Source organism: Rhinopithecus roxellana, chromosome 5 (genome assembly GCF_007565055.1).
Source record: "Rhinopithecus roxellana isolate Shanxi Qingling chromosome 5, ASM756505v1, whole genome shotgun sequence".
Taxonomy (NCBI): Eukaryota; Metazoa; Chordata; class Mammalia; order Primates; family Cercopithecidae; genus Rhinopithecus; species Rhinopithecus roxellana.
In genome coordinates, this window is record NC_044553.1 from 83,716,907 (window position 1) to 83,739,613 (window position 22,707).

Genomic DNA, 22,707 nt, shown 5'->3' on the forward strand with positions numbered 1-22,707 from the left:
AAAACATTTTTTAAAAAATTAGCCAGGCATGGTGGCATAAACGTGTAGTCCCAACTACTCAGGAGGCTGAGGTGGGAGGATCACTTGAGTCCAGGAGTTCCATGCTGCTGTGAGCTATGATTGCACCACTGTACTCCAGGCTGGGCAACAGAGAGACCGTGTCTTTAAAAAGTTAAAAATAAATGTTACAGTTAAATTATATGTATATTTGAGGCATTGATCTCTGCATGAATTAACATCTCGTATTATGAATAGTTATTTTAAAGTTGAAAATATTTTGAATAAAAAATTTCTGAGCATATTAGTGTCCATATGTAATACTTAATATGCTAAGATTTAATAAAAGTTTCAGAAGGGCTTAATATTTTCTCAGATAAAAAAAAAATAAACAAAAAAACAGCCAGGCTAGGTGGCTTATGCCTATAATCCCCATACTTTGGTAAGTGAAGGCTGGAGGATCATTTGAGCCCAGGAGTTTGAGAGTAGCGTGGGCAACATGGAGAAACCCCATCTACAAAAAATATAGAAATTAGCTGAGTATGGCGGTGTGAGCCTGTAGTTCCAGCTACTCAGGAGGCTGAGGTAGGAGAATCACTGGAGCCTGGGAGGTCAAGGCTGCAATGAGCAAAGATCACACCACTGCACTCCAGCCTGGGTGACAGAGCCAGACCCTGTTTCTAAATAAATATTAAAAACACAGTTTCTAATGTTTGAGCATTTCCTTAGCATTCAATCAGTTTTTAAATATTCCTTACTCTTTCTTCAGCAATATTGGAGTCAAACAAAATAGAAGTCAAACACATTTCTGGGAATTCTACATTTGACCAGTATTCAACCCATGGTGAAGCAATTAAGAGTTCTTGGGTTAAGCAATTTCCCTATCTTTGTTTTTCCAGAATGAATTTCCAAATCAGTGTTTCAAGGATTCCTGAGAATGAACGTTAATACACATAAGTTTCTGGGTTTAGGTAAGAAAAATATGAGTTTTTCACTCTTCTCCCTCTTCCTTCACACATTCTCTGCAGTGGTTCAATTTACTCAGAAGTAATTTCATTTGCTATTTTAAAGCTAAGTACACTGGCCTTTTCACAATAAATGCCTATATGAAAAAGACAAAGCTCATGTGGTCATCAAAGATGATTAAATGTTTGTGGTATTACAGTTTTGTTACAGGTGTGGTGGGAAAAAAAAGTTTGTGGTATGTAGTTATGTACAATATTATTAGTTTGCAATAAATGACACAAGGGACTATGTTAAATTCTTAATAAAAGCAAATTGATATCATGGAGTTTGATCTTTTGAAGTTGGTTATAAGTAGGTGGCCAGATTGAGCAAATAAAAAATTCAGGATGCCCAATTCAAGTTTCAAATAAACAATAATTAGTATATCTCAAATATTTCATGGGGTATAAACATTCATTGTTTATCTAAAATTCATACCAAATTGGGTATCCTCCATTTTATCCGACAACTCTAATTATAGGAACAGGAAGATATTTCATTCAGGCTTATAAAAAGCTGGCCAGACTAGCAGTAGGATATAAACAGACTAGGTGGTCCTACCTTTCTGTCACGGTTGGTCACCCAACAGTTAAGGAAGTTTCCAGCAAAGTCCTAGATTTGGGCTGGCATGTGACCAGACACTGGTCTATTTTTATGCTGAGGTAAATGGGACAATTTTTCCAGGAATTCAGTAAAAACTGTAGAGAAGGGGGTATGTGCTTAAGAGGGCAGAAGAGGGTACATATTATATACTGCCACAGTAAAGGCCACTTCAAACAAACCTCCCCCACTCCAGGCAAATAGTGTAGGTATAAATGATGGCCTATTAACTGGAAGAAGTCAGACAGGGTTTTGAATGTGTGGACTGAGGATGCTAAGCAAAGGAACAGTGAGCAGGGAAAGTGGCCTTGGAACGAGTGGATCCCATTGGAATGAAACAAGTCAAACTCAACATATCCAAACCCGAAAGCACGACCTTTCCCTCCAAACTCCTCCCCACTCCCTAAGTTCATTCATGAATTCAGCAAGTATTAAAGTGGCCACTAGTGCCAGCAAGTGCTGGCTCCAGGCATACACCCTTGAGCAGACGTGGTCCCTGCTCCCGGAGAACTTATAGCAGAGTGGGGGAGACTCGTATCGTCACAAAAATAAATGATTAATTACACATTTTGACATTTCTATGACAAAAGGATGTTTGGTGCTATACATCTTTAATAAAGCTGGTATACTGCTACTAATTTTCAGGTGGTTATAATGAATAAACACAAAGGATTATTAGAAGACATCCTACATAGTTTCCTGTTTAGGGGAACAATATTCCGTTAAAATTCACATTTTAGGAATTTGATTTTTCTTTAAAAAATGTATTTTTTTGCCCTTTTCCACAAATTCTGATGGAATTTGGTTTCTGTTTAGTAATATTTGCTAGAATATGTACTTTTATATGAAACACTTGCATATTTGTTATTAGTACGATTAATCTTATTGTCACTGAACAAAAAGTAGAAGTTAATTTTGCTTGACGGGTAAACCTCTTCCATGTTCAGCCGATCTTTTTTTTTTTTAAATTATTATCATCTTCCCCAGATCAGAGATGTACAGCCCATCGTTCAATGATGATTCTACTCAACAGCTCCTGTGCCACCTCTGGTCCAGAGGATATAATTCCTGCTAACTTGAAAGGGCAAAACTGACAAGTGCCTATTTCAGTAGCTTATTACCACTTAATGACAGAGGATAGCTTCCAGGAAAAGTACTATAATACATCGAAAAGGGGACTTTTAACTGTATCTGGTAGAATTCCAAAGCACTTAACACCCACTAGGGTCAACGCGGTGACTCCTATCCTACTGAAGTGCAGCCACTTCTGGCTTGGAGCGCAGCTGCTGGTTAACAGCTGTCCAACCTCAGCGCTCCCGACTGGAGACCTTTAAGAGGAGCTCACCGCACCCAATTAAATAACATATATCGTTAGTTTCAAATCACGCTTCTTGTGTCTTGCAAATTTATCTGGAACGGAGAGAAGTACCTCGTGCTTCTCGGGACTTCAACAACTCGGTTTTGGCAATTTTCTTCCTACTTCTTTATCCCTTTCTCCCTTTCTCTTTCCCCCCATGTACCACTCTATTTAATCTGCCAGACGGAACAATTTAGCCTTTTTCAACTCAAGGACCGGAGGAAGACAGAGAACTGGACTTGGGATGGAGCGGTGGTGTTAAACATTTACCGGGAGAGAGGAAGGGGCGGGTGCGCGAACAAAACCCCCAGGCAACCTTCCTCCAAGTGTGCGGCCCTAACTCCCGGTTCCCCCGCCTTGGGCAGGGCCGGACTGCCCAAGGCACAGGCCAGCAGAGGAAGGAGGACCGGAGCCCCCATTCGCACCTTCCCCCACTCCACTCCAGCCGCATTTTCCCCGAACTTGCACGGGCGCTGGCCTCCGGGCAGCAGCCGGCCCGCGGATCCCCGCGGGAGGAGGGCGAGCCGAAGCCCGGCGGCCACCCGGATTGTTACGCGCATTCAACTCCGCGGAGTGCGAGGCGCTGGGGTGCAGCGGTGTCTCTGCCCGACGCCACCCGGATCCCCGCGTGGGAAGCGGCTCAACGGCTACGGCAGCAGGCGCCCGTGGTCTCCCGGCCGGCGGCCAGCGTTCTTCCGGCCAGCCCCCCGCAAGGGGGAGGGGCGCCGACGCCGCGTTCTCGGGGCCCCGCGGCCGGCGGAAGGGCCGCGCATCGCGGAAGCGCGGCGGCAGCTGAAGATCAGCTGCTGGAGGAGGCGGAGAGGCAGAGGGAGGAGCCTCGGGGGGAAGGAGAGGGAGGGGACCGTCAGGAAGCCGCGAACGCCGCCGAGTGTCTGCACACCTCGCTCTGCCTGCCATGGCTGGTTAAAGAACCATCCGGATCGCAGCGCGGGGGGAGGGCCGGGTGGGGGGAGAGGCGGCCGCGCGTGAGGCCGAGGGAGGGGCGGCGGCGCGAGCGGCGGCGGCGGCGGTTCCAGCATGAAGAGGAGAACTGGCCTGGGGGGCAGCATGAGGTCAGTGGTGGGCTTCTTGTCCCAGCGGGGCTTGCATGGGGACCCCCTGCTCACTCAGGACTTTCAGAGGAGACGCCTGCGGGGCTGCAGAAACCTCTACAAGAAGGACCTCCTCGGCCACTTCGGCTGTGTCAATGCCATTGAATTCTCCAACAATGGAGGCCAGTGGCTGGTCTCAGGTAAATCAACCCCCTTCCCCTCCCCGCACCCTCCCAGCCTCCCCCTCTCGCTCTCCCCCGTCACCCTCCTCCTGCCCTCTGTCCCCACCCCCTCCCTTTCTCAACCCCCTTCTGCGGTAGGAAGGTTTGGTGTCAAATTAAAACCATTGCAGGGGGAGGGGAAGGAGAGGATGTCTTCTATAAAAAAGACCTAAAATGGTTGACAGCTCCTTAATTCGCTTTATCCCAAGTGCAAAGTGATCTCTCCTGATACCTGCCCTGAAAGTGTGGGTCGGTGAGGGGGGCGAGGTTACCGCTCGACAAAGTTTGACGGCAAACTCTTCCTCCGCGTACTTTAAAAGGTGCTGGGGGCATTTTGGGGATGTGGAGGGGGAGGAGGCCGAGGAGCGCCGGAGGCAAGGGGGAGCTGCAGCCCCTGTCGCCGGCGTCAAGGAAAAGGGGTCTTGGGGCTGGGAAGCGGGCGGTGACAGACCCGGACGCCGAGGGGCCGGGGGCTGCGACGCGGGGGCTGGCGGGGTCTGCAGAAGGGAGGTGACTGGCGGCGGTAGGGCCGCGGCGGGACGCCCCCCTTGGCGCTCTTAGGGGCCCAGCACCATCGCCTTTCGTTCGGTTGTGGCCTCTTCTGCGTCTTGTTTTTAATACGGTTTGGAGAGTGGCGAGGGCTGTGGAGGCTAAAGGGCACCAGCCTGAACTTAAATGCGCAACTTATGAGGCAGGGGGTAGGGTGGGGGACCCCCGGGAGACTTGTTGGCGGGAGTCCGGCGCCCCACACCCTGTTTCCCGCGGCTGCTGTTGCAAGTGGTCTCTGCTTCTCCTCCCTGTCGCCCAGACCGGCCTGGTTGCCCCCGGGCTCTCCCTCTGGTTTGGGGAAAGTGGCGAAATCGAGGCCGGGGCTCCGGCCGGGCGGTGTAGGCCTCGCTCTCCCGGGGCTCCTAGCGACAGGCAGCTGAATCGATAGCCTATTGCTCCCGGGGAGGCCCGGGCCCCGCGGGCCGCGGCGACAGCTGCCCCCGGGGAGGTGCGCCTGCTGCCGGTGGGGGCGCTCGCCGCCGTTGTCCCCTCCTCCCTGGGGTCGCGGGCCCAGGGCAGGAGCGGGTGGGAATGGGCCTACGTGAGGGCTAGGGGGCGGCTCCCCGAAACCTGGCTCAGGGGAGGGGGGTGAAGACGACTGACTGGGCGTTCCTGCTTGGCTGCTGCCCTCTTCTGTCCCTTTTCCTATATTGGGAGGGATGAAGGGGGAGCCCAGCCCTGGACGTGGCGCTTAGCTTCACCCAGGTCGGTCCCCGAGTGGCTTTCTAATTTATGTCAGCAGCTCGTCAGAAACTTCTGGGATCATGGCAAAGCATCCGTCTTCGCGAGTAACCGTCGGAAGTGACACGGGGCGTACAGTCCAATTTGGGGGTAGCAAAGAGAAAGATCTTCTGTGATCATTTTATGATAAACCTTCTGGGGTCTGTCCAGAACTGACTTGACTTTTGTACCCCAGATCGTTTTCTCTTTGACTAGGTAGATTTTGGCCCTAGATCATCCGCTGAAGAAATCTGATCTTTCAGACGAAAGCTTCCTTTCCCCAACCACCATATAAAATTTAATCAAATAAATTTCAAGAGCGTAAGTGAGGGAAGACCTCTTCTTTAAAGACCTGGCTCCCAGTATCCCCGCTACTGTTTTTTATGTATTCATAAAACTCCTGATGTATTCCAACAGAGAAGTTCCTAGACATAAGTAAACTTTACCTACTGAGTGAGGGAATTTGGGGGTACTCTTTTGGAGATAACTGAACTAATCATGTTAATGGAATTGTGAGTAGTCACACGTTGCCCAGCTTGACACGCCTTTATTTATGTATTTATTTGAGACAGGGCCTCACTCTGTTGCCCAGGCTGGAGTGCAGTAGGCTATCGCTGCTCACTGCAGCCTTGACCTCCCAGGCTCAAGCTAACCTCCCACCTCAGCCTCCCAAGTAGCTGGGACTACAGGCAGGTGCCATCATGCCCGGCTAATTTTTAAATTTTTTTTTTTGTAAAGGTGGAGTCTCCCTATGTTGCCCAGGCTAGTCTTGAACTCTTGGCCTCAAGTAATCCTCCTGTCTCACCCTATAAAGTGCTGAGATTATAAGCGTGAGCCACCATGCCTAGCTCAAACTTTTTAAAAAATAACAAATTTATTGAGATAATTTCCCTGCCATATAATTTATCTATTTGAAGTTACATTTTGAAAAGCACTAAAAAGTTCCCTCCATTTGCTACCAGTTATTATTCGTTTTATCCTTGGGCAGGACGCTCCCCTATATCTTAAATGAACTCTATTTTCTCTAGTCTTGGCCAGGTCATTTCCTTTATCTTAATTTTAGCTTGTAAAAGAGGAGAGTCCTTTCCACAAGGGAGGCTCTGGCAGACCTTTCGATTCTGGGTATTTATTTCCTTACTTTTCTAGGCTTGTGGTGCCCATCTCCATCAGTACTTCCTGGGTTCCAGCCTTCTTTGCCCCTTGCTCCTCCTCCTTCCCCCCATACTCCCTCTAGCTCAGTTCTTCCTGTTTCCTCTTTATCTACTCCTGTTCCTGTTCTTAATCCTATCAGCAGGCTATTCCACCGCTCCTCCAGCTTGGCTAAGATACACCCAGCTTTTCCTATTTGTTCCTTGAACATAGAGTTTTTGTTTAAAGCCTTTTTAGCTATTTACCTTCCATTATGAGTATACAGCTGTGTTAACAGAAAGTTCCTCCTGTTTGCTTCAGATAAGGAAGCCCCCTTTGGGAGTCCTAATATACCTTAACTTGTTAAAGCTAATCACATTTTGTTCTGGGAAGTCCTTCGATAATTTTTCCAAGTTTAAAACTAGTGTCATGTTTATATTTTTTTTCTTACCTATCTTTGTCTCTTATTAGCAGTCAACACCCGAGGGGGGGAGCACGGTATTCTGAGGCTAATGCTATGCATCCCCAATGTTGTAATGTGGTGGGATGCCAGACTCTGGGATGGTAATGAGATTACTTTTATGCATTTTGTTGTTCTTGTGTCTTGTCTGGATTGGAAAGCCCTTAGAGAGTTGTGATTAAAATGATAGATTGTTCATTGTTTTCATTTCATAATTGTTTGGGCAGGCTCACATTTCTGGTAACTGACACATACTACTTGATAGAATTAACTTAGACCCAGAGCAGAAATAATATTTGCATGATTCCTGTGGCTGGGTAAAGTACTATTAGTTAATAATACGTCACTTTTCTGTTCCAACAGCTATCCCCTTTTCCAGGGCACAGTGAGGCCAGCAGATATTGAGTAAACCAGAGAAAATCAGGAAGAAGAAAAGGTGCTGTGCTTGGAAGTGAAATTATGACAGCAACAAGTGGAGAAATGGTTATTTGACACGTTAAGATATTTTAACCTAAAAAGTACTTGATTTTTCTTGTTGATGACCAGAAAAAGGCATCGCTGTGATACTATGTTAGGCAGTGTGGTATAGCAGACGTGGCTAACATCATCGCTGTGTCGTTTGTTTATTCTGTGACCTTAGTCAAGTTTCTAAGCCTCTCTGAATGTGTTTTCTGAGGTATAGAGTTGGAATATCGGCACCTACCTGAGGGGCTTGTGAGAACTGTGTTAGTCAAGGTATAGGTTGGGTGCTGAACAGAGTGCCAGGCCTGTCAGAGAAAATACTGAGTTTGTTTTGTTTCTCTTTTGTATTCGTAACACTTGGGGTCATTAATAACAGACATTTGTTCTTACAGTATTGGTAATAGACCAGTGCAGATTAGGCAGACAGGATAGTTTTGTGACTTTTTGATGTGGAATGAGGAGGCGCAATGTGGTGTGGAAAGTGCTTGGGATTTGATGTCATGTGATTTGAGTTGGAGGCTCCACCAGTCACAAAGTGTTTGAATTTAGGTAAGTCCCTTCACTACTCATCTGTAAAATGAGGATAACTGGTAGATGAATGGAGGTAGTGAATGGTCAATGAAATGTTATATGTGAAGGTGCTTCATGAACTTGGTTTTGAGTGAACATTACTTTTTTTTTTTTCTTTTTGAGATGGAGTCTTGCTCTGTCGCCCAGGCTGGAGTGCAGTGGCACGATCTTGGCTCACTGCAACCTCCGCCTCCTGGGTTCAAGCAATTCTCCTGCCTCAGCCTCCCGAGTAGCTGGGATTATAGGTGTGTGCCACCACACCCGGCTAATTTTTGTATTTTTAGTAGAGACGGGGTTTCACCATGTTGACCAGGCTGGTCTCAAACTCCTGACCTCGTGATTCACCCACCTCGGCCTCCCAAAGTGCTGGGATTACAGGTGTGAGCCACCCCACCCGGCCCGTGAACATTACTTTTTATAAAGACTAGCTTATACTTGATGATTGTAGTCTCTTCTTAGAATATTTATGTGTGTTAGTCCTTTGAGGGATGGGGAACAACATTGTATGTTGAAGTGACACAAGAGATCCTAACAACATCAATGAGGTTACAGTAGTACACATATTTAGGGTATATCTCGGGTTTACCTTTTGGGTCTTTGGTTGCATCTAGTACTCTAAATTGCTCTCATTGCCTCCTCTTATGCTTTTCCTTTTTCCTAGAATGGGATCCTTTATATGTTTGTTTAAAGTTTTTTTTTTTTTTTTTTTTTTTTTTTTTTTTTTGCGCGAGAAAATGAACATCTTTTAGAGCTCTGATTGGATGACCAATCAGAATGTATCTCTATGTGCATTCGACTTGGATTGTTACTCCGCCTTTTTATATGTTGTAAAGGGTTTGTGCAGATCATCTTAGCAGTAAACAAAAACATTTGGCTCTTTGGAATGAGAGTGGCTATAATATTATTTCCCCTGAATCGAGATTTAAGGAATTGGAACTTGTAGAACTAGCAGAATAACCCGTAAGTATGAAGTTTTGAGTTATAGTGAGAGATTATTATCTTTTTTGTGTGCTTATGACTAAATATAGGAAAAGTGCCTTCAGAAGTTTTTCAAATAGCATGAGCAATTATGATGTTTCAAAGTATTAATTATGTAGGAGTTGTGAATGGGGAGAGGCATTTAGTTGCTTGGTCATAATACTTATAAATGGGGATAACTATTTAGCCTATTTCTAGTTCAAATGGGTCTCTGACCATATTGATCATTTTAAGGATCCATAATATATAGAGAGAGATTTTGGAGTATGAACCCTGAAGTCAGACTGCCTGGGGTGAATACCAACCCAACTACTTGGTCACTTATCCTCTCTTGTCTGTTTCCTCACCCATGTAATAAGGATAATAATACCCTACAGGGTTGTAGTAAGGATTGAATGAAATATAACATTTGTAAAGTTCTTAGCACAAGGGCCTAACCCATGCTGTTGCTGCTGCTGCTGCAACAACTGTTGTTTCCCTTGAATGTCAGGAAAGGCTTTTAGGAGATTGATACTTTCAACATCTAACATATACTGCACATGGCACAGTACACCATGAAAAATTGAGAAAGATCTCCATGAGGTGAACTGTTCAAAATACTTTGTCAATAAGCTTAACCAGTACTGTTATCAAAGAGTATTTTTAAGCATTGAATAATAGCTATGATTATACCTATATGCTTAATTTGAACCTGTTAATTAATGGTCATTTCCTGTTTCCCAATCACTAGTTTATATCATGTTTTATGAAATCAGTTTTTTGTAAATAAATTAGTCTAAAAGCACATTATCTGCAGGTAAGGTGTTTGGCTTTAGCCAGTTAAATAAAGCCTGACTTTATTAAAGCTGTTCATTTAATTAGAATGATTTTCTTGGTTCTGTGGTTACATATCAGGAGAAATATGGCCAGTGGTAGAGCAGGTTTCTGACTTTGAAAAGCTTTCGTAGTATAGACATTTTAACAAGGTAATTGAGGAATCAATTTTCAAATTTTCTTCTGGCCTTTTCTATTTACTGATAATTCATTGCTGTGAAGGTATTAAATTTTATTATTTGGTCTATTTATTAGTTCAACAAATAGTTTTTGAGTGCATACTATTTGTAAGACAGGAGCTATGAGAGCAGGAATGATGAATCAGATATAAATCAGGTTTTCCTTTTTTTTTTTTTTTTGAGATGGAGTCTCACTCTGTCAAGGTCAGGAGATCGAGACCATCCTGGCTAACACGGTGAAACCCCATCTCTACTAAAAAAAATATATATATATATATACAAAAAAAGCCGGGCGAGGTGGCGGGCGCCTGTAGTCCCAGCTACTCGGGAGGCTGAGGCAGGAGAACGTAAACCCGGAAGGCGGAGCTTGCAGTGAGCTGAGATCCAGCCACTGCACTCCAGTCTGGTTTTCAGAAAGCTGGTGTTTTAGGAGTGTTCAGTTCTCATTTGTAACCTTTCATGACCTTTTAAAATGTATCCCCTCTACCTTATTATACTTTAATAGATATTTGTTTTTTCTCTGATTTGCTATACTTAATACAGCAAAAATGCCCATGCCTGTGAGATTTGATGGGAAAGAAAGAAGGCCTGTAGAGATGGCCCTGAGGAACTTTGCTATGAAAAATTGTAAGGATCATGTCATAAGGATAAAGTAATGCGAATATTTATAGATATACATTATTTGTCCTACTTGTTCTTTAGTCAGCTAATTGATACCTATCAAAGGTTGGCAAATTTAGATTTATGCCTGGGTTTGTTACTTCTGCTTTAAAATAACCTAGTGAGGTTTAGCTGATGATCATTAGTCACATTAGACATTATTATTAACACATCAAAAAGTTGTCCTTGTGTTCAGTATTGTTCAAAGGATCATTTTTAATTTGATTTATACCAATGTGTTTTTGATTGCTAAACTTTCCTAAAGACTCAATGTTCAGCCTGCTTCCGGACGGGCGAGGAGACTGGTGGTCTGGTTCTTGGACTTCCCTAACAGCATGGCCCCTAAACGCCAGTCTCCACTCCTGCCTCAAAAGAAGAAACTAAGACCACCACGTGCTCTGGGACCGGAGGAGACATCGGCCTCTGCAGGCTTGCCGAAGAAGGGAGAAATAGAACAGCAAGAGCAATTGAACACATTGATGAAGTACAAAATGAAATAGACAGACTTAATGAACAAGCCAGTGAGATTTTGAAAGTAGAACAGAAATGTAACAAAGTCCGTCAACCATTTTTTCAGAAGAGGTCAGAATTGATCGCCAAAATCCTAAATTTTTGGGTAACATTTGTCAACCATCCACAAGTGTCTGCACTGCTTGGGGAGGAAGACGAAGAGGCACTGCATTATTTGACCACAGTTGAAGTGACAGAATTTGAAGATATTAAATAAGGTTACAGAACAGATTTTTATTTTGATGAAAATCCTTACTTTGAAAATAAAGTTCTCTCCAAAGAATTTCATCGGAATGAGAGTGGTGGTCCATCTTCATAGTCCACTGAAATCAAATGGAAATCTGGAAAGGATCTGATGAAAAGTTCAAGTCAAATGCAGAATAAAGCCAGCAGGAAGAGGCAGCATGAGGAACCAGAGAGCTTCTTTACTTGGTTTACTGACCATTCTGATGCAGGTGCTGATGAGTTAGGAGAGGTCTTCAAAGATGATATTTGGCCAAACCCATTACAATACTACTTGGTTCCTGATATGGATGATGAAGAAGGAGAAGAAGATGATGATGATGATGAAGAGGAGGAAGGATTAGAAGATATTGATGAAGAAGGGGATGAGGATGAAGGTGAAGAAGATGAAGATGATGATGAAGGGGAGGAAGGAGAGGAGGATGAAGGCGAAGATGACTAATAGAAAACTGATGGATTCCAACCGTCCTTTTTTTAAATTTTCTCCAGTCCCTGGGAGCAAGTTGCAGTCTTTTTTTTTTTTTTTTTCCTCTTGTGCTCAGTCGCCCTGTTCTTGAGGTCTCTTTTCTGTACTCCATGGTTCTCAACTTATTTGGGGGGAAATACCTTGAGCAGAATACAATGGGAAAAGAGTCTCTACCTCTTTCTGTTCAAAGTTCATTTTTATCCCTTCCTGTCTGAACAAAAACTGTACGGAATCAACACCACCGAGCTCTGTGGGAAAAAAGAAAACCCTGCTGCCTTCGTTCTGCTGGAAGCTGGAGGGTGCTAGGCCCCTGTGTAGTAGGGCATAGAATTCTAGCTTTTTGGCCGGGCGCGGTGGCTCACGCCTGTAATCCCAGCACTTTGGGAGGCCAAGGCAGGTGGATCACAAGGTCGGGAGATCGAGACCATCCTGGCAAACACGGTGAAACGCTGTTTCTACCAAAAATACAAAAAATTAGCCAGGCGCAGTGGCGGGCCCCTGTAGTCCCAGCTACTCAAGAGGCTGAGGCGGGAGAATGGTGTGAACCCGGTAGGCGGAGGTTGCAGCGAGCCGAGATCGCGCCACACTGCACTCCAGCCTGGGCGACAGAGCCAGACTGTCTCAAAACAAAAAAAAAAATTCTAGCTTTTTTCCTCCTTTCTCTGTATGTTGGGCTCAGAGAGTACACTGTGTCTCTATGTGAATGTGGACAGTTAGCATTTACCAACATGTATGTGTCTACTTTCTCTTGTTTAAAAAAAGAAAAAAAAAACTTTAAAAAATGGGGTTATAGAACGTCAGCAAAGGGTGGATTTGAGATGTTTGGGTGGGTCAAGTGGGCATTTTGACAACATGGCTTCTCCTTTGGCATGTTTAATTGTAATATTTGACAGACATCCTTGTAGTTTAAGATGACATTTTTAAAAATAAATTCTCTCCTTATGATGACTTGAGCCCTGCCACTCAGTGGGAGAATCAGCAGAACCTATAGGATCTTATTTGGAATTGACATTCTCTATTGTAATTTTGTTCCTGTTTATTTTTAAATTTTTGTTTCACTGGAAAGGAAAGATGATGCTCAGTTTTAAACCTTCAAAGTGTACAAGTTGCTTTGTTACAATAAAACTAAATGTGTACACACACACACACACACACACACACACACAGACAAAAAGATTTCCTAAAGAGAGCAGTAGTCCTCAGTTACATATTCTGGCCACAACATTGAAAGGACGTGTCAGCCCAGGTACAAGTATGTGCTTATTCACTGATTATTGATGGATTTGGTTGTAAAGTACAGTTGGAGTCATTTAGATCAGGGAAACTTTATTGACTAGTAAAACTTGTCACACAAATGCCTACTGCTTTCTGAATTCCAAGTTAAGAAGTAGGTACATTTATTTTCTCATGCATTGATCAAGGCAAAGAGAGCATAAGTTTATAAGAGCACTTCCATTGCTAATAAACGTGGCACTTAATTTTGATCTCTGTTTTCTTTTTATGGTCTTAAGAAAGAAGAAACTAATTGCTTTTCTTATTTTAATCTGAATTTAGATACTCAGGGGTGGAATGAAAGTCTTTTAAAGTTAAAGGAAATAAAATCCTAATTCAGATGAAGATTACCTAGGTTAAGAAGGAATCAGTTCTGTTTTCAATTTTTGTTGCCTCACATTATTTAAAAAATATTCTTACGTATAAAATAACTGAATATTAATTTGTTTGAATTAACCCTTACATTATTGTGGGAATATGAAATTTTATTTCTTTTCTACTCAATTCTCTGTCCTTTAAATTTTTTGATTTTCTTATGTTGCTATAGTATGGGAAATTAAAAATTTTTTTAATTTTCAGTTATAAAAATTAGGTTACCATTTGCCAAAGTTTGGGTATGTTAGATGAATTTAGGTAATCTTTGAGTGAATATTTAAAGTTTGGTAATTTATCTTTAGACACATTAGAAAAATTAACTAAAACCATAAAATATTTTTAACGGTTTTATTACTTAAAGTGAGGTTAAATTTTTAAGTAAATTAAGACCAGGTGCAGTAGCTCACACCTGTAATCCCAGCACTTTGGGAGGCAGAGGCAGGAGGATCACTTGAGCCCAGGACTTTGAGATCAGCCTGGTCAACATAGCGAGACCCTATCTCTACCAAAAATTTTAAAACTAGCTGGGTATGGTGGCGTGCGCCTTTAGTCCCAGCTATGCTGGAGGCTGAGGTGGGAGGATTGCTTGAGCCCGGAAGGTCAAGGCTGCAGTGAGCCATCATTATGCAAGTCAATTTAAAGAAAAACAATAAAGGTGTTATGTGGATATGGCAAAAATGAAAAGATGATCAAGATTGAAGTTTGTGAAATACTGCATTAGGTAACCCTTTTATATCTTCTCTTTTCTGCATGGAATCAGAGAAATGGAAGGGTTTTCATTTTACGGGAAAGGGAGCTGACATCTGGACAGGTGACTTGCCCAGAGCTGTCTGCATTGTCTCTGGCTCTCAGGACTCTTAAGTAGGACTCATTGCTCCCAGGCAGGTGCTGTTTCTCTCTTTTCCCTCTGTAGGCAGGGCACATTTTCTGGATCTGTCCTAAAGAATTGAAAGCTGAATGTTAGCAATTTCTGGAGCACATGTACAACTCTGGTTGCTTCTCTTAAATGATAAATTATATCTCTGTGTTTTGCTGTAAATAAGGTTAACTTGTTTTACTTATGTTTATTTACTCATTAAAATATTTATTGAGTACCCATTTTGTGCCCCTTTAATCTCTTTTTTTGTTTTTTGTTTTTGTTTGTTTGTTTGTTTTGAGACGGAGTCTCGCTCTGTCGCCCAGTCTGGATGAAGTGCAGTGGCGCCGTGAGATCTCGGCTCACTGCAAGCTCCACGTCCTGGGTTCACGCCATTCTTCTGCCTCAGCCTCCCAAGTAGCTGGGACTACAGGCACCCACCACCATGCCTGGCTAATTTTTTGTATTTTTAGTAGAGACGGGGTTTCACCGTGTTAGCCAGAATGGTCTCAATCTCCTGACGTCGTGATCTACCTGCCTCGGCCTCCCAAAGTGTTGGGATTACAGGCGTAAGCCACCGAGCCCGGCCTTGTGCCCCTGTAATCTTAATAACAATGAAAATCATTATTTAACTTTTAGGTTGTAACATATGCCAGGCCTTCTGCTAAGCACTTTACATGTCTCGTTTGCCACTTGGAAAATAGCCAGTGTTACCTGTAGTGTAGAAAGGCAGGGAGATTTGAAGGTTTTGTATTAATTGTCATAAGTGAGTGCTAAAGAATCAAGAAAGGACATTGATAAATTACTGCTGAGAGTTCTATAATCCAGAGAACAGGCAATGCATTAGTGGAAAAATAGATATTAGAATTCATTATTTGTGGTTAAAATGAAGTGAAATATGGCCAGTCCGAATGCAATGGTGCTTACAGCTAATTGATCACAACCAGTTACAGATTTCTTTGTTCCTTCTCCACTCCTATTCCTTCACTTGACTAGTCGTAAAAAAATGAAGTGAAATGTAATTCTAGGGGTGAAAAAATGATTTTTTTATTACCATGATCCATTACTTTATAGAAAATTTGGTTCCTGTAACTGCTTTTCAAGTTTTTGTTTTTCAGTTTTAGTTCTTATTAGTCGCCACTGCCATTATAATATAAGCTTCCCAAAATGTAACTAATTGTTTCACATCCCCTGCTGATCTGCAGCACTCCCCATTGCCTACCAAATTAAGGAATGCCTCGCCCAATGTTCAACTGAGACATTGCTGTTTGTAAAAAAAAAACAAACAAAAAAAATTTTTTAACAGATTTTCTAAATAGCTAATATTTGATGTCATTTATTTATCAAATGTTATTTGGGGGCATTTCATGTGCCAGGCATATGTAACACTTAAAAGAATCTTTCGTAAGTTAGGGTAGTATTATTATCCTTATATTAAATATGAGGGAACTGAGGCTTACAGAAGTTAGGTAACTTATGAAAGTTCCCCTTTATGGTGGAGCTAGATTTCCAGGCTGGGTCTGAATATTTTCTGAGACATGCTAACTGCTTTGAAATTTTTACAATGTTATATACATTTTTAAAGGATCTGATTTTTTTCTCCTTCATTCTCCTCTCTTGATGTTATCACTCTTATATTTTGCTCTCTGCAGTTTTTCGCTTGTATGTGTAAATGGAGGAAGATGGGTGGGATTGCGAAGATGGGAGTGGGCTTGGAGCCACTAAGCAGGATTCTCATCACAGCCACAGTACTTACTCCTCAAGCAGATCTCTCTTGGTGCTAGCACTCACCCCACCTATATTCTGATGTTTGCAGTCATCTAAAGTCTCCTTCTCCCTCACACTCTGTGTATTCCATACATAAACCATGTGAGTAACTCCCACTGGGTTTAACTCCCTACTTTAGTCTAATTAGGAGTAGGTATACTCTAGTTATCAAGTTGGTTTCTCTTGTCTGTTAGCCCAACTAAAAGTAAAAACAATATATATGTATTTACTGAGCCTGTAATTTGAGTTTAATATCTGTCCAAGACATGCTGAATGATTACATTTGCCTGAATTTCAGTCAACAAATAGGTGTCTTTTCTCATATAGTTATACATGGGGAAAAAATACCTGTCTGGGGCACAGATGAATACTGTGCTTCAGGAGAAAGTGCTTTTTGGAAGAAAGTGTAAACCTAATATGGACTGATTTGCCCAGAGAGCGCTAGTGTGGAAGCACTTTTTCACACACACAGTATCATAAAGGGAGGTGTAACTGCTAGACCAGATGATAAGCCTGTTTAATCCTTAATGAGCTTGAAGCATAGTGTTTTTGTAAGTAAAATATACTTCTGTCACCACAGCTTCACTCTGCTTTTGTGGAAAAGAAGGCATTTCACTTTCATGGTCATTCACTGAATGGGTGAAAAGGAAGGTTGCTGCATTGGTTCTGGTCTTGGACTCAGTTTGCTCTTCCTGTCAGTTTTCTTAAATCGGAGATTTAGGGAAAGACTGGACAATAGTCATTTGTCACTTTAGTTACCTGATCTTCCCATGCCTTCATGTTCACTTTCCCTGCCACTTTATTCATTCCTTGCAGTGTTGAATACCAGATATTTTTTCTTTTCTTTTCTTTTTCTTTTTCTTTTTTCTTTTTTTTTTTTTTTTGAGACAAGATCATGCTCTGTTGCTCAGACCAGAGTGCAATGGCAGTTATGGCTTACTGCAACTTCGACCTTCCATGCTTAAGTGATCTTCCCACCTCAGCCTCCCAAGTAGCTGGGACTGCTGGCATGCACCATCGAGCCCAGCTAATTTTTAAATTTTTCTGTAGAGACAGGGTCTCACTATGTTGCCCAGGCTGGTCTTGAATTACTGGGCCCAAGTGATCCTCCTGCCTTGGCCTTCCAAGGTGCTGGGATTACAGATGTGAGCCACCATGCCTGGCCAGAATACCAGAAATTCTATCATATACCTCTCGGGATGCAGAGTTGATAATTCATAGATCAAGTCCATGTGCTCTAGTACTGTTTTCCTATTAGGGCCAGTTTAAAAAATGAAAGTTATATTCCAGAGGGCTGGGATTATGTAGGAGTCATTGAGAAAATGGCATCTGAGGAAATTGACAGGTTTATAATGGATCCACGTAGCAAAGATAATGTTGGCAGGAGGACTGATTCCCATATTCCCTTCTGCCTCTGCTGGGGCTTCTGCCAGTTGATAAGATGAGGTAAGATTACCTTATAAGGTTCATTAGGTAACTCTACGTCCCCTGCCTGCCTTGTTGACTGTTGGGATCCTTCATAACCAAGCCGATCATATATCCTGATTTATTTGGGATCATCTGAAACTCCCCCATTGTCCCAGTGTAATTATTAGTGTTCCTTTCATTCTTAAAAAGGTCCTAGTTTAAAGGATAAGTTATATGGTCACCTACTTACAATCATTGAACTGTCTGGTGTGCAAGTAAAACCAAAGCCCCAGTCTCTTAGTTCCTCACTTTCACCATGGGATGCCTCTAGGAGAAAAGCCTTTAATCATCCATTCTCCCTACTTCATGTCTTTCAGCTTCCACTTTTTTTTTTTTTTTTTTAGGCGGAGTCTCGCTCTGTCGCCCAGACTGGAGTGCAGTGGCGCAATCTCGGCTCACTGCAAGCTCCACCTCCCGGGTTCACGCCATTCTCCTGCCTCAGCCTCCCGAGTAGCTGGGACTACAGGCGCCCGCCACCTCGCCCGGCTAGTTTTTTTTTTTTTTTTTTTTTTTTTTTTTTTGTATTTTTAGTAGAGATGGGGTTTCACCATGTTAGCCAGGATGGTCTCGATCTCCTGACCTCGTGATCCGCCCGTCTCGGCCTCCCAAAGTGCTGGGATTACAGGCTTGAGCCACCGCGCCCGGCCTTTTTTTTTTTTAATTTGAGATGGAATCTCGCTCTGTGGCCCAGGCTGGAGTGCAGTAGCGTGATCTCAGCTCACTGCAACCTTCACTTCCTGGGTTCAAGTGATTCTCCTGCCTCCACGCCTGGCTAATTTTTGTACTTTTAGTAAAGACAGGGTTTCCCCATGTTGGCCAGGCTGGTCTTTGACGGAGTTCAGTCCTTAGGCGGGGGTGATCCGCCCGCCTTGGCCTCTCAAAGTTCTGGGATTACAGGCGTGAACCACCGCTCCTGGCCTCAGTTGCCACTTTTAAGGTACCAGATAGAGGCTGAGAAGCAAAGTGGTTAGTCACTTGCCTTTTTATTAGAAAGGAGACAAAAAAGGTCAAAACCATTATGAACATGCCAGGTCCAGAGCCTTATGTTACTCCATCCTTTCTATATACATCATCTTATAGTTCTTATTATACTGTTTACTTGTACTTTTTTTTTTTTAACAGTCTTCCAATGGGTTGTTGTTCTTTGTAGAGTTGATTTTGAGAAAGGTATTTTGAGGAATGATTCTGCACTGAATTGAAGTTTTTTCTGAGGAGTGTTTAAAAGTAGTGTGATATTGATATTAAAACCATGTTACAATTATCTATAAAATATGAATGATAAAAAATAAGAACTAAGTAAGCAAGAGAAAAATGTTATAGTCTTAATTTTTTGGGATAGCTGTCCAGCACCAGAGTATATTTGGAGTAAAAGTTGGTGCCCTCAAGTGGCCTTGAGAAGAATTTTCAGGAATTGTAGTTTTTCAGGTATATGGCTGTGGAATGTCTTTCTCTGTCCTCTCTCTCTCTCTCTCTTTTTTTTTTTTTTTAAGACAGAGTCTCATTCTGTCACCCTTGCTGGAGTGCAGTGATGCTCTCTTGACTCACTGCAACCTCCGCCTCCCAAGTTCAAGCGATTCTGGTGCCTCAGCTTCCCAAGTAGCTGAGATTATAGGTGTCCACCACCATGCCCAGCTAATTTGTTGTAGTTTTAGTAGAGATGGGGTTTCTCTACATTGCCCAGGCTGGTCTCAAACCCCTGAGCTCGGCCTCCCAATGTGCTGGGATTACAGGCGTGAGCCACTGCACCCGGCCTCTCTGCCTGCCTGCCTGCCTGCCTGCCTGCCTGCCTGCCTTCCTTCCTTCCTTCCCTCCTTCCTTCCCTCCCTCCCTCCCTCCCTCCCTCCTTCCCTTTTTCGCCCTCCCTCCCTTCTTTCCTACCTTCTCTTTCTCCTTTGTTTCCCTTTCCCTCGCTCCCTCCTCCTTCCCTTCCTTCTTCTTTTCTCTTCTCTCTCTTTTTTTTTGAGACAGGGTCTTATTCACTCTGTCAGTGGTGCTGACAGGCTGTAGTGCAGTGGCGTGATCTCAGCTCACTGCAACCTCCACCTCCTGGGTTCAAGCCATTCTCCAGCTAATTTTTTAGTGTTTTTAGTAGAGACAGGGTTTCACCATTTTGGTCAGGCTGGTCTTGAACCCCTGGCCTCAAGTGATTCACCTGCCTCAGCCTCCCAGAGTACTGGGATTACAGACATGAGGCACTGTGCCCAAGCCGGCTTTTCTTTTTTTCTTTTCTTTCTTGTGAGACAGAGTCTTGCTTTGTTGTTCAGGATAAAGTGCAGTGGCATGATCATAGCTAACTGAAGCTTCGACCTCCTAGGCTTCATTGATTCTCCTGCCTCAGCCTCCCAAGTAGCTAGGACTATAGATGTGCATCACCACGTCCAGCTAATTTTAATCTCTATGTTGCCCAGGCTGGTCTTGAACTCCTGGCCTCAAGCGATCTTCCCACCCTGCCTCCCAAAGTGTTGGGATTACAAGTGTGAACCACTGCACCTGGACAGAACGTCTTTCTTGTTTTCTTCTTTCTCTCTCTCTCTATTTCTGTTTCTTTCCTTTTTTGAGACAGGATTATGCTCTGTTGCCCAGGCTGGGGTGCAGTGGTGTGATCACAGCTCACTGCAGCCTCCACCTCCTTGGCTCAAGTGATCCTCCCACCTCAACCTCTGGAGTAGCTGGGACTACAAGCATGTGCCACCACACCTGACTAATTTTTTAAGTTTATTTTTTCTAAAGATGGGGGTCTCACCACGTTGCACAGGCTGATTATTTTGAACTCTTGAACTCAAACAATCCACCCACCTCAGCCACCAGAGTGCTGGGATTACAGGCATGAACCACTGTGGCTGGCCCTAGAATGTCTTTCATGTTGTGAAATGTTTAAGTGATCTAGTTGGAATCCTGTTTTCACCACTCTTATTTGTGATCTTATGCTTCTGATGTCTCTGTAGAATCATAGAATTTTGTTGCTGGAAAGGACTAATAATCATCTAATAGAAGTCTTTAATTTGACATATAAGTAAACAAAGGAGCAAAGAGGTAAAGTGATTTGCTCAGTAGGTTACAGCTGGTGAGTAGTACAATCAGGATTAAACTCTGGGTCTTCTGACCTTTTCCCTCAAAAGGGAAAGTTACAAGGTTCTGCATTTATAAAGGACTTGCTCAAGTAAAGTGTTAAACTCCTAAGTGGCTTACTCTGCCAGTACATTCTATCTGCAGTTTCATTGCCTGTGAACATGGTTTTGATTAAATTGGTGATGCCCTATTATTTTACAGATGAGTAGGTAGAGATTTTTCAGGGTGGAGGCCAACTGTCACTCTGGTTGAGTCTCCAGTTTTAATTCTTAGCCTGCTGAGCTATAGTTCCTTACTTTGGAAAGTCTTTGTTTCCTTCCAAGAACATTACTCAGAAGGAGGAATTCTTTGCAAATCCAGATGCCTGTCAAAATCATGTTACACAACTTCCCCCATTCTGAATTTCCATTCAAGTCTTGTATCTAAATTCCAGTTGTATCTTGGTGTTACAAGTTAAAGCTAAGTGACTAATTGGAACCTTTGAGGATTGCTATGTTCCTTTTTTTTTTTTTAATAGGTGTCTTGACTATGTTGATGGCTTAGCACAGATACCTCATTTATATCACTTGCTGCCACAGATGACTCAAGTGTGTGCTTTGCCTTAGACGTACAGTAGTCCCTCCTCATCTGTGGGGGATGAGTTTCAAGCCCCACTATGGATGCCTGCAACTGCAGATGGTACTGAACCCTATGTATACTATGTTTTTTCTTATGTACACATACCTATGATAAAATTTAATTTGTAAATTAGGCACAGTAATACATTAACAACAATAGTAATAAAGTAGAACATTTACAATGTTATACTGTAATAAAAGTTATATGAATGTAGTGTCTCTCTCTCAAAATATCTTGACTGTAATATTTTCAGACCCTGGTTGACTTCCGGTAACTGAAACTAGAGAGTGAAATCATGGGCAAAGGGGGTTACTGTACTGGCGAGAAACAAGTGATGTTTGAGTGTTTGGCAGCTAGCCCCTGATTTAGTCTCAGAGTTGACTACTTTGTTTAAATCTGCTGGTGGGTGGCTGGGTGTAGTGTGCATTCCTAGAAGTGTTAGGGCCTTCGCTGATTTAGTCTTTTTGGAATTGCCAAAAAATAGACAAGAAAGCTTTATTATGTTGTTAATTTTGTGTATACAAGGAATTTTGCAAAAGTCCAGGCAGGAAGTGTTCTTATGTACAAAACTAAAAAAGGAATAATCAGAAATTGCTCATAGAATGGATGAAGAGTATTTGATATAATCAGGAGAGCGTAATGTCCAGGTTAGTCCTCTATGGCAGAAGAGATACGACTGGAGATGAAGACAATCTGTGATCTGGAAGTACCTGGCAATGCATTGTCCACTAACTTAATAACTTTCCTTCCTGGTGTTGAGGGCCTAAGAACCCGTTTTTAGTATCACCCAGCTCTATTTGAGGAACTTTTATTCTTGGACATGTCACTAGTTCCATCCTTTACTATGGAGAATTGCCTGTTGAAATCATACAAGTCATCAGCATATGGTACTTATAAGATAGGCCTCCCACCCATTCCTAATTTAAACAACCGTTATGTATTAACTATAGGAAATTTGGAAAATAGATATTTAAAGGAAAAAAGTAATTCCACTTAGGAAGACCATTGTTAATATTTGGAACATGTTATAGCCTTTTTGATACACATTTAGTATACATATATTAGACATATAATTGAAAGTAGGCCACCTCTGTTATTTTGTAATATTAAGATTAATATTTTAAGGCCGGGCGCGGTGGATCAAGCCTGTAATCCCAGCACTTTGGGAGGCCGAGACGGGTGGATCACGAGGTCAGGAGATCGAGACCATCCTGGTCTACACGGTGAAACCCCGTCTCTACTAAAAAATACAAAAAAAAAAAACTAGCTGGGCGAGATGGCGGGCGCCTGTAGTCCCAGCTACTCGGGAGGCT

At 42.8% G+C, this 22,707-nt stretch overlaps 1 protein-coding gene and 1 pseudogene across 6 annotated transcripts in view; both read left to right on the forward strand.

Annotated features, from left to right (window-relative positions):
- The first annotated feature begins 3,778 nt into the window (after positions 1-3,778).
- DCAF5 (DDB1 and CUL4 associated factor 5) overlaps positions 3,779-22,707 on the forward strand; it is a 110,659-nt gene continuing 91,730 nt past the window's right edge. For 3 of the 6 annotated variants that reach the window (XM_030930203.1, XM_030930204.1, XM_030930208.1), the window contains exon 1: positions 3,779-4,211. In XM_030930203.1, coding sequence (XP_030786063.1) covers positions 3,998-4,211 — 214 coding nt within the window. In that variant the 5' untranslated portion in view covers positions 3,779-3,997. Of the gene's footprint in view, positions 4,212-4,370; positions 4,553-22,707 lie in introns of those variants that run through there. The other 3 variants (XM_030930206.1, XM_030930207.1, XM_030930205.1) reach the window with 2 other exon arrangements.
- Positions 10,916-12,300, forward strand: LOC104659632 (annotated as a pseudogene).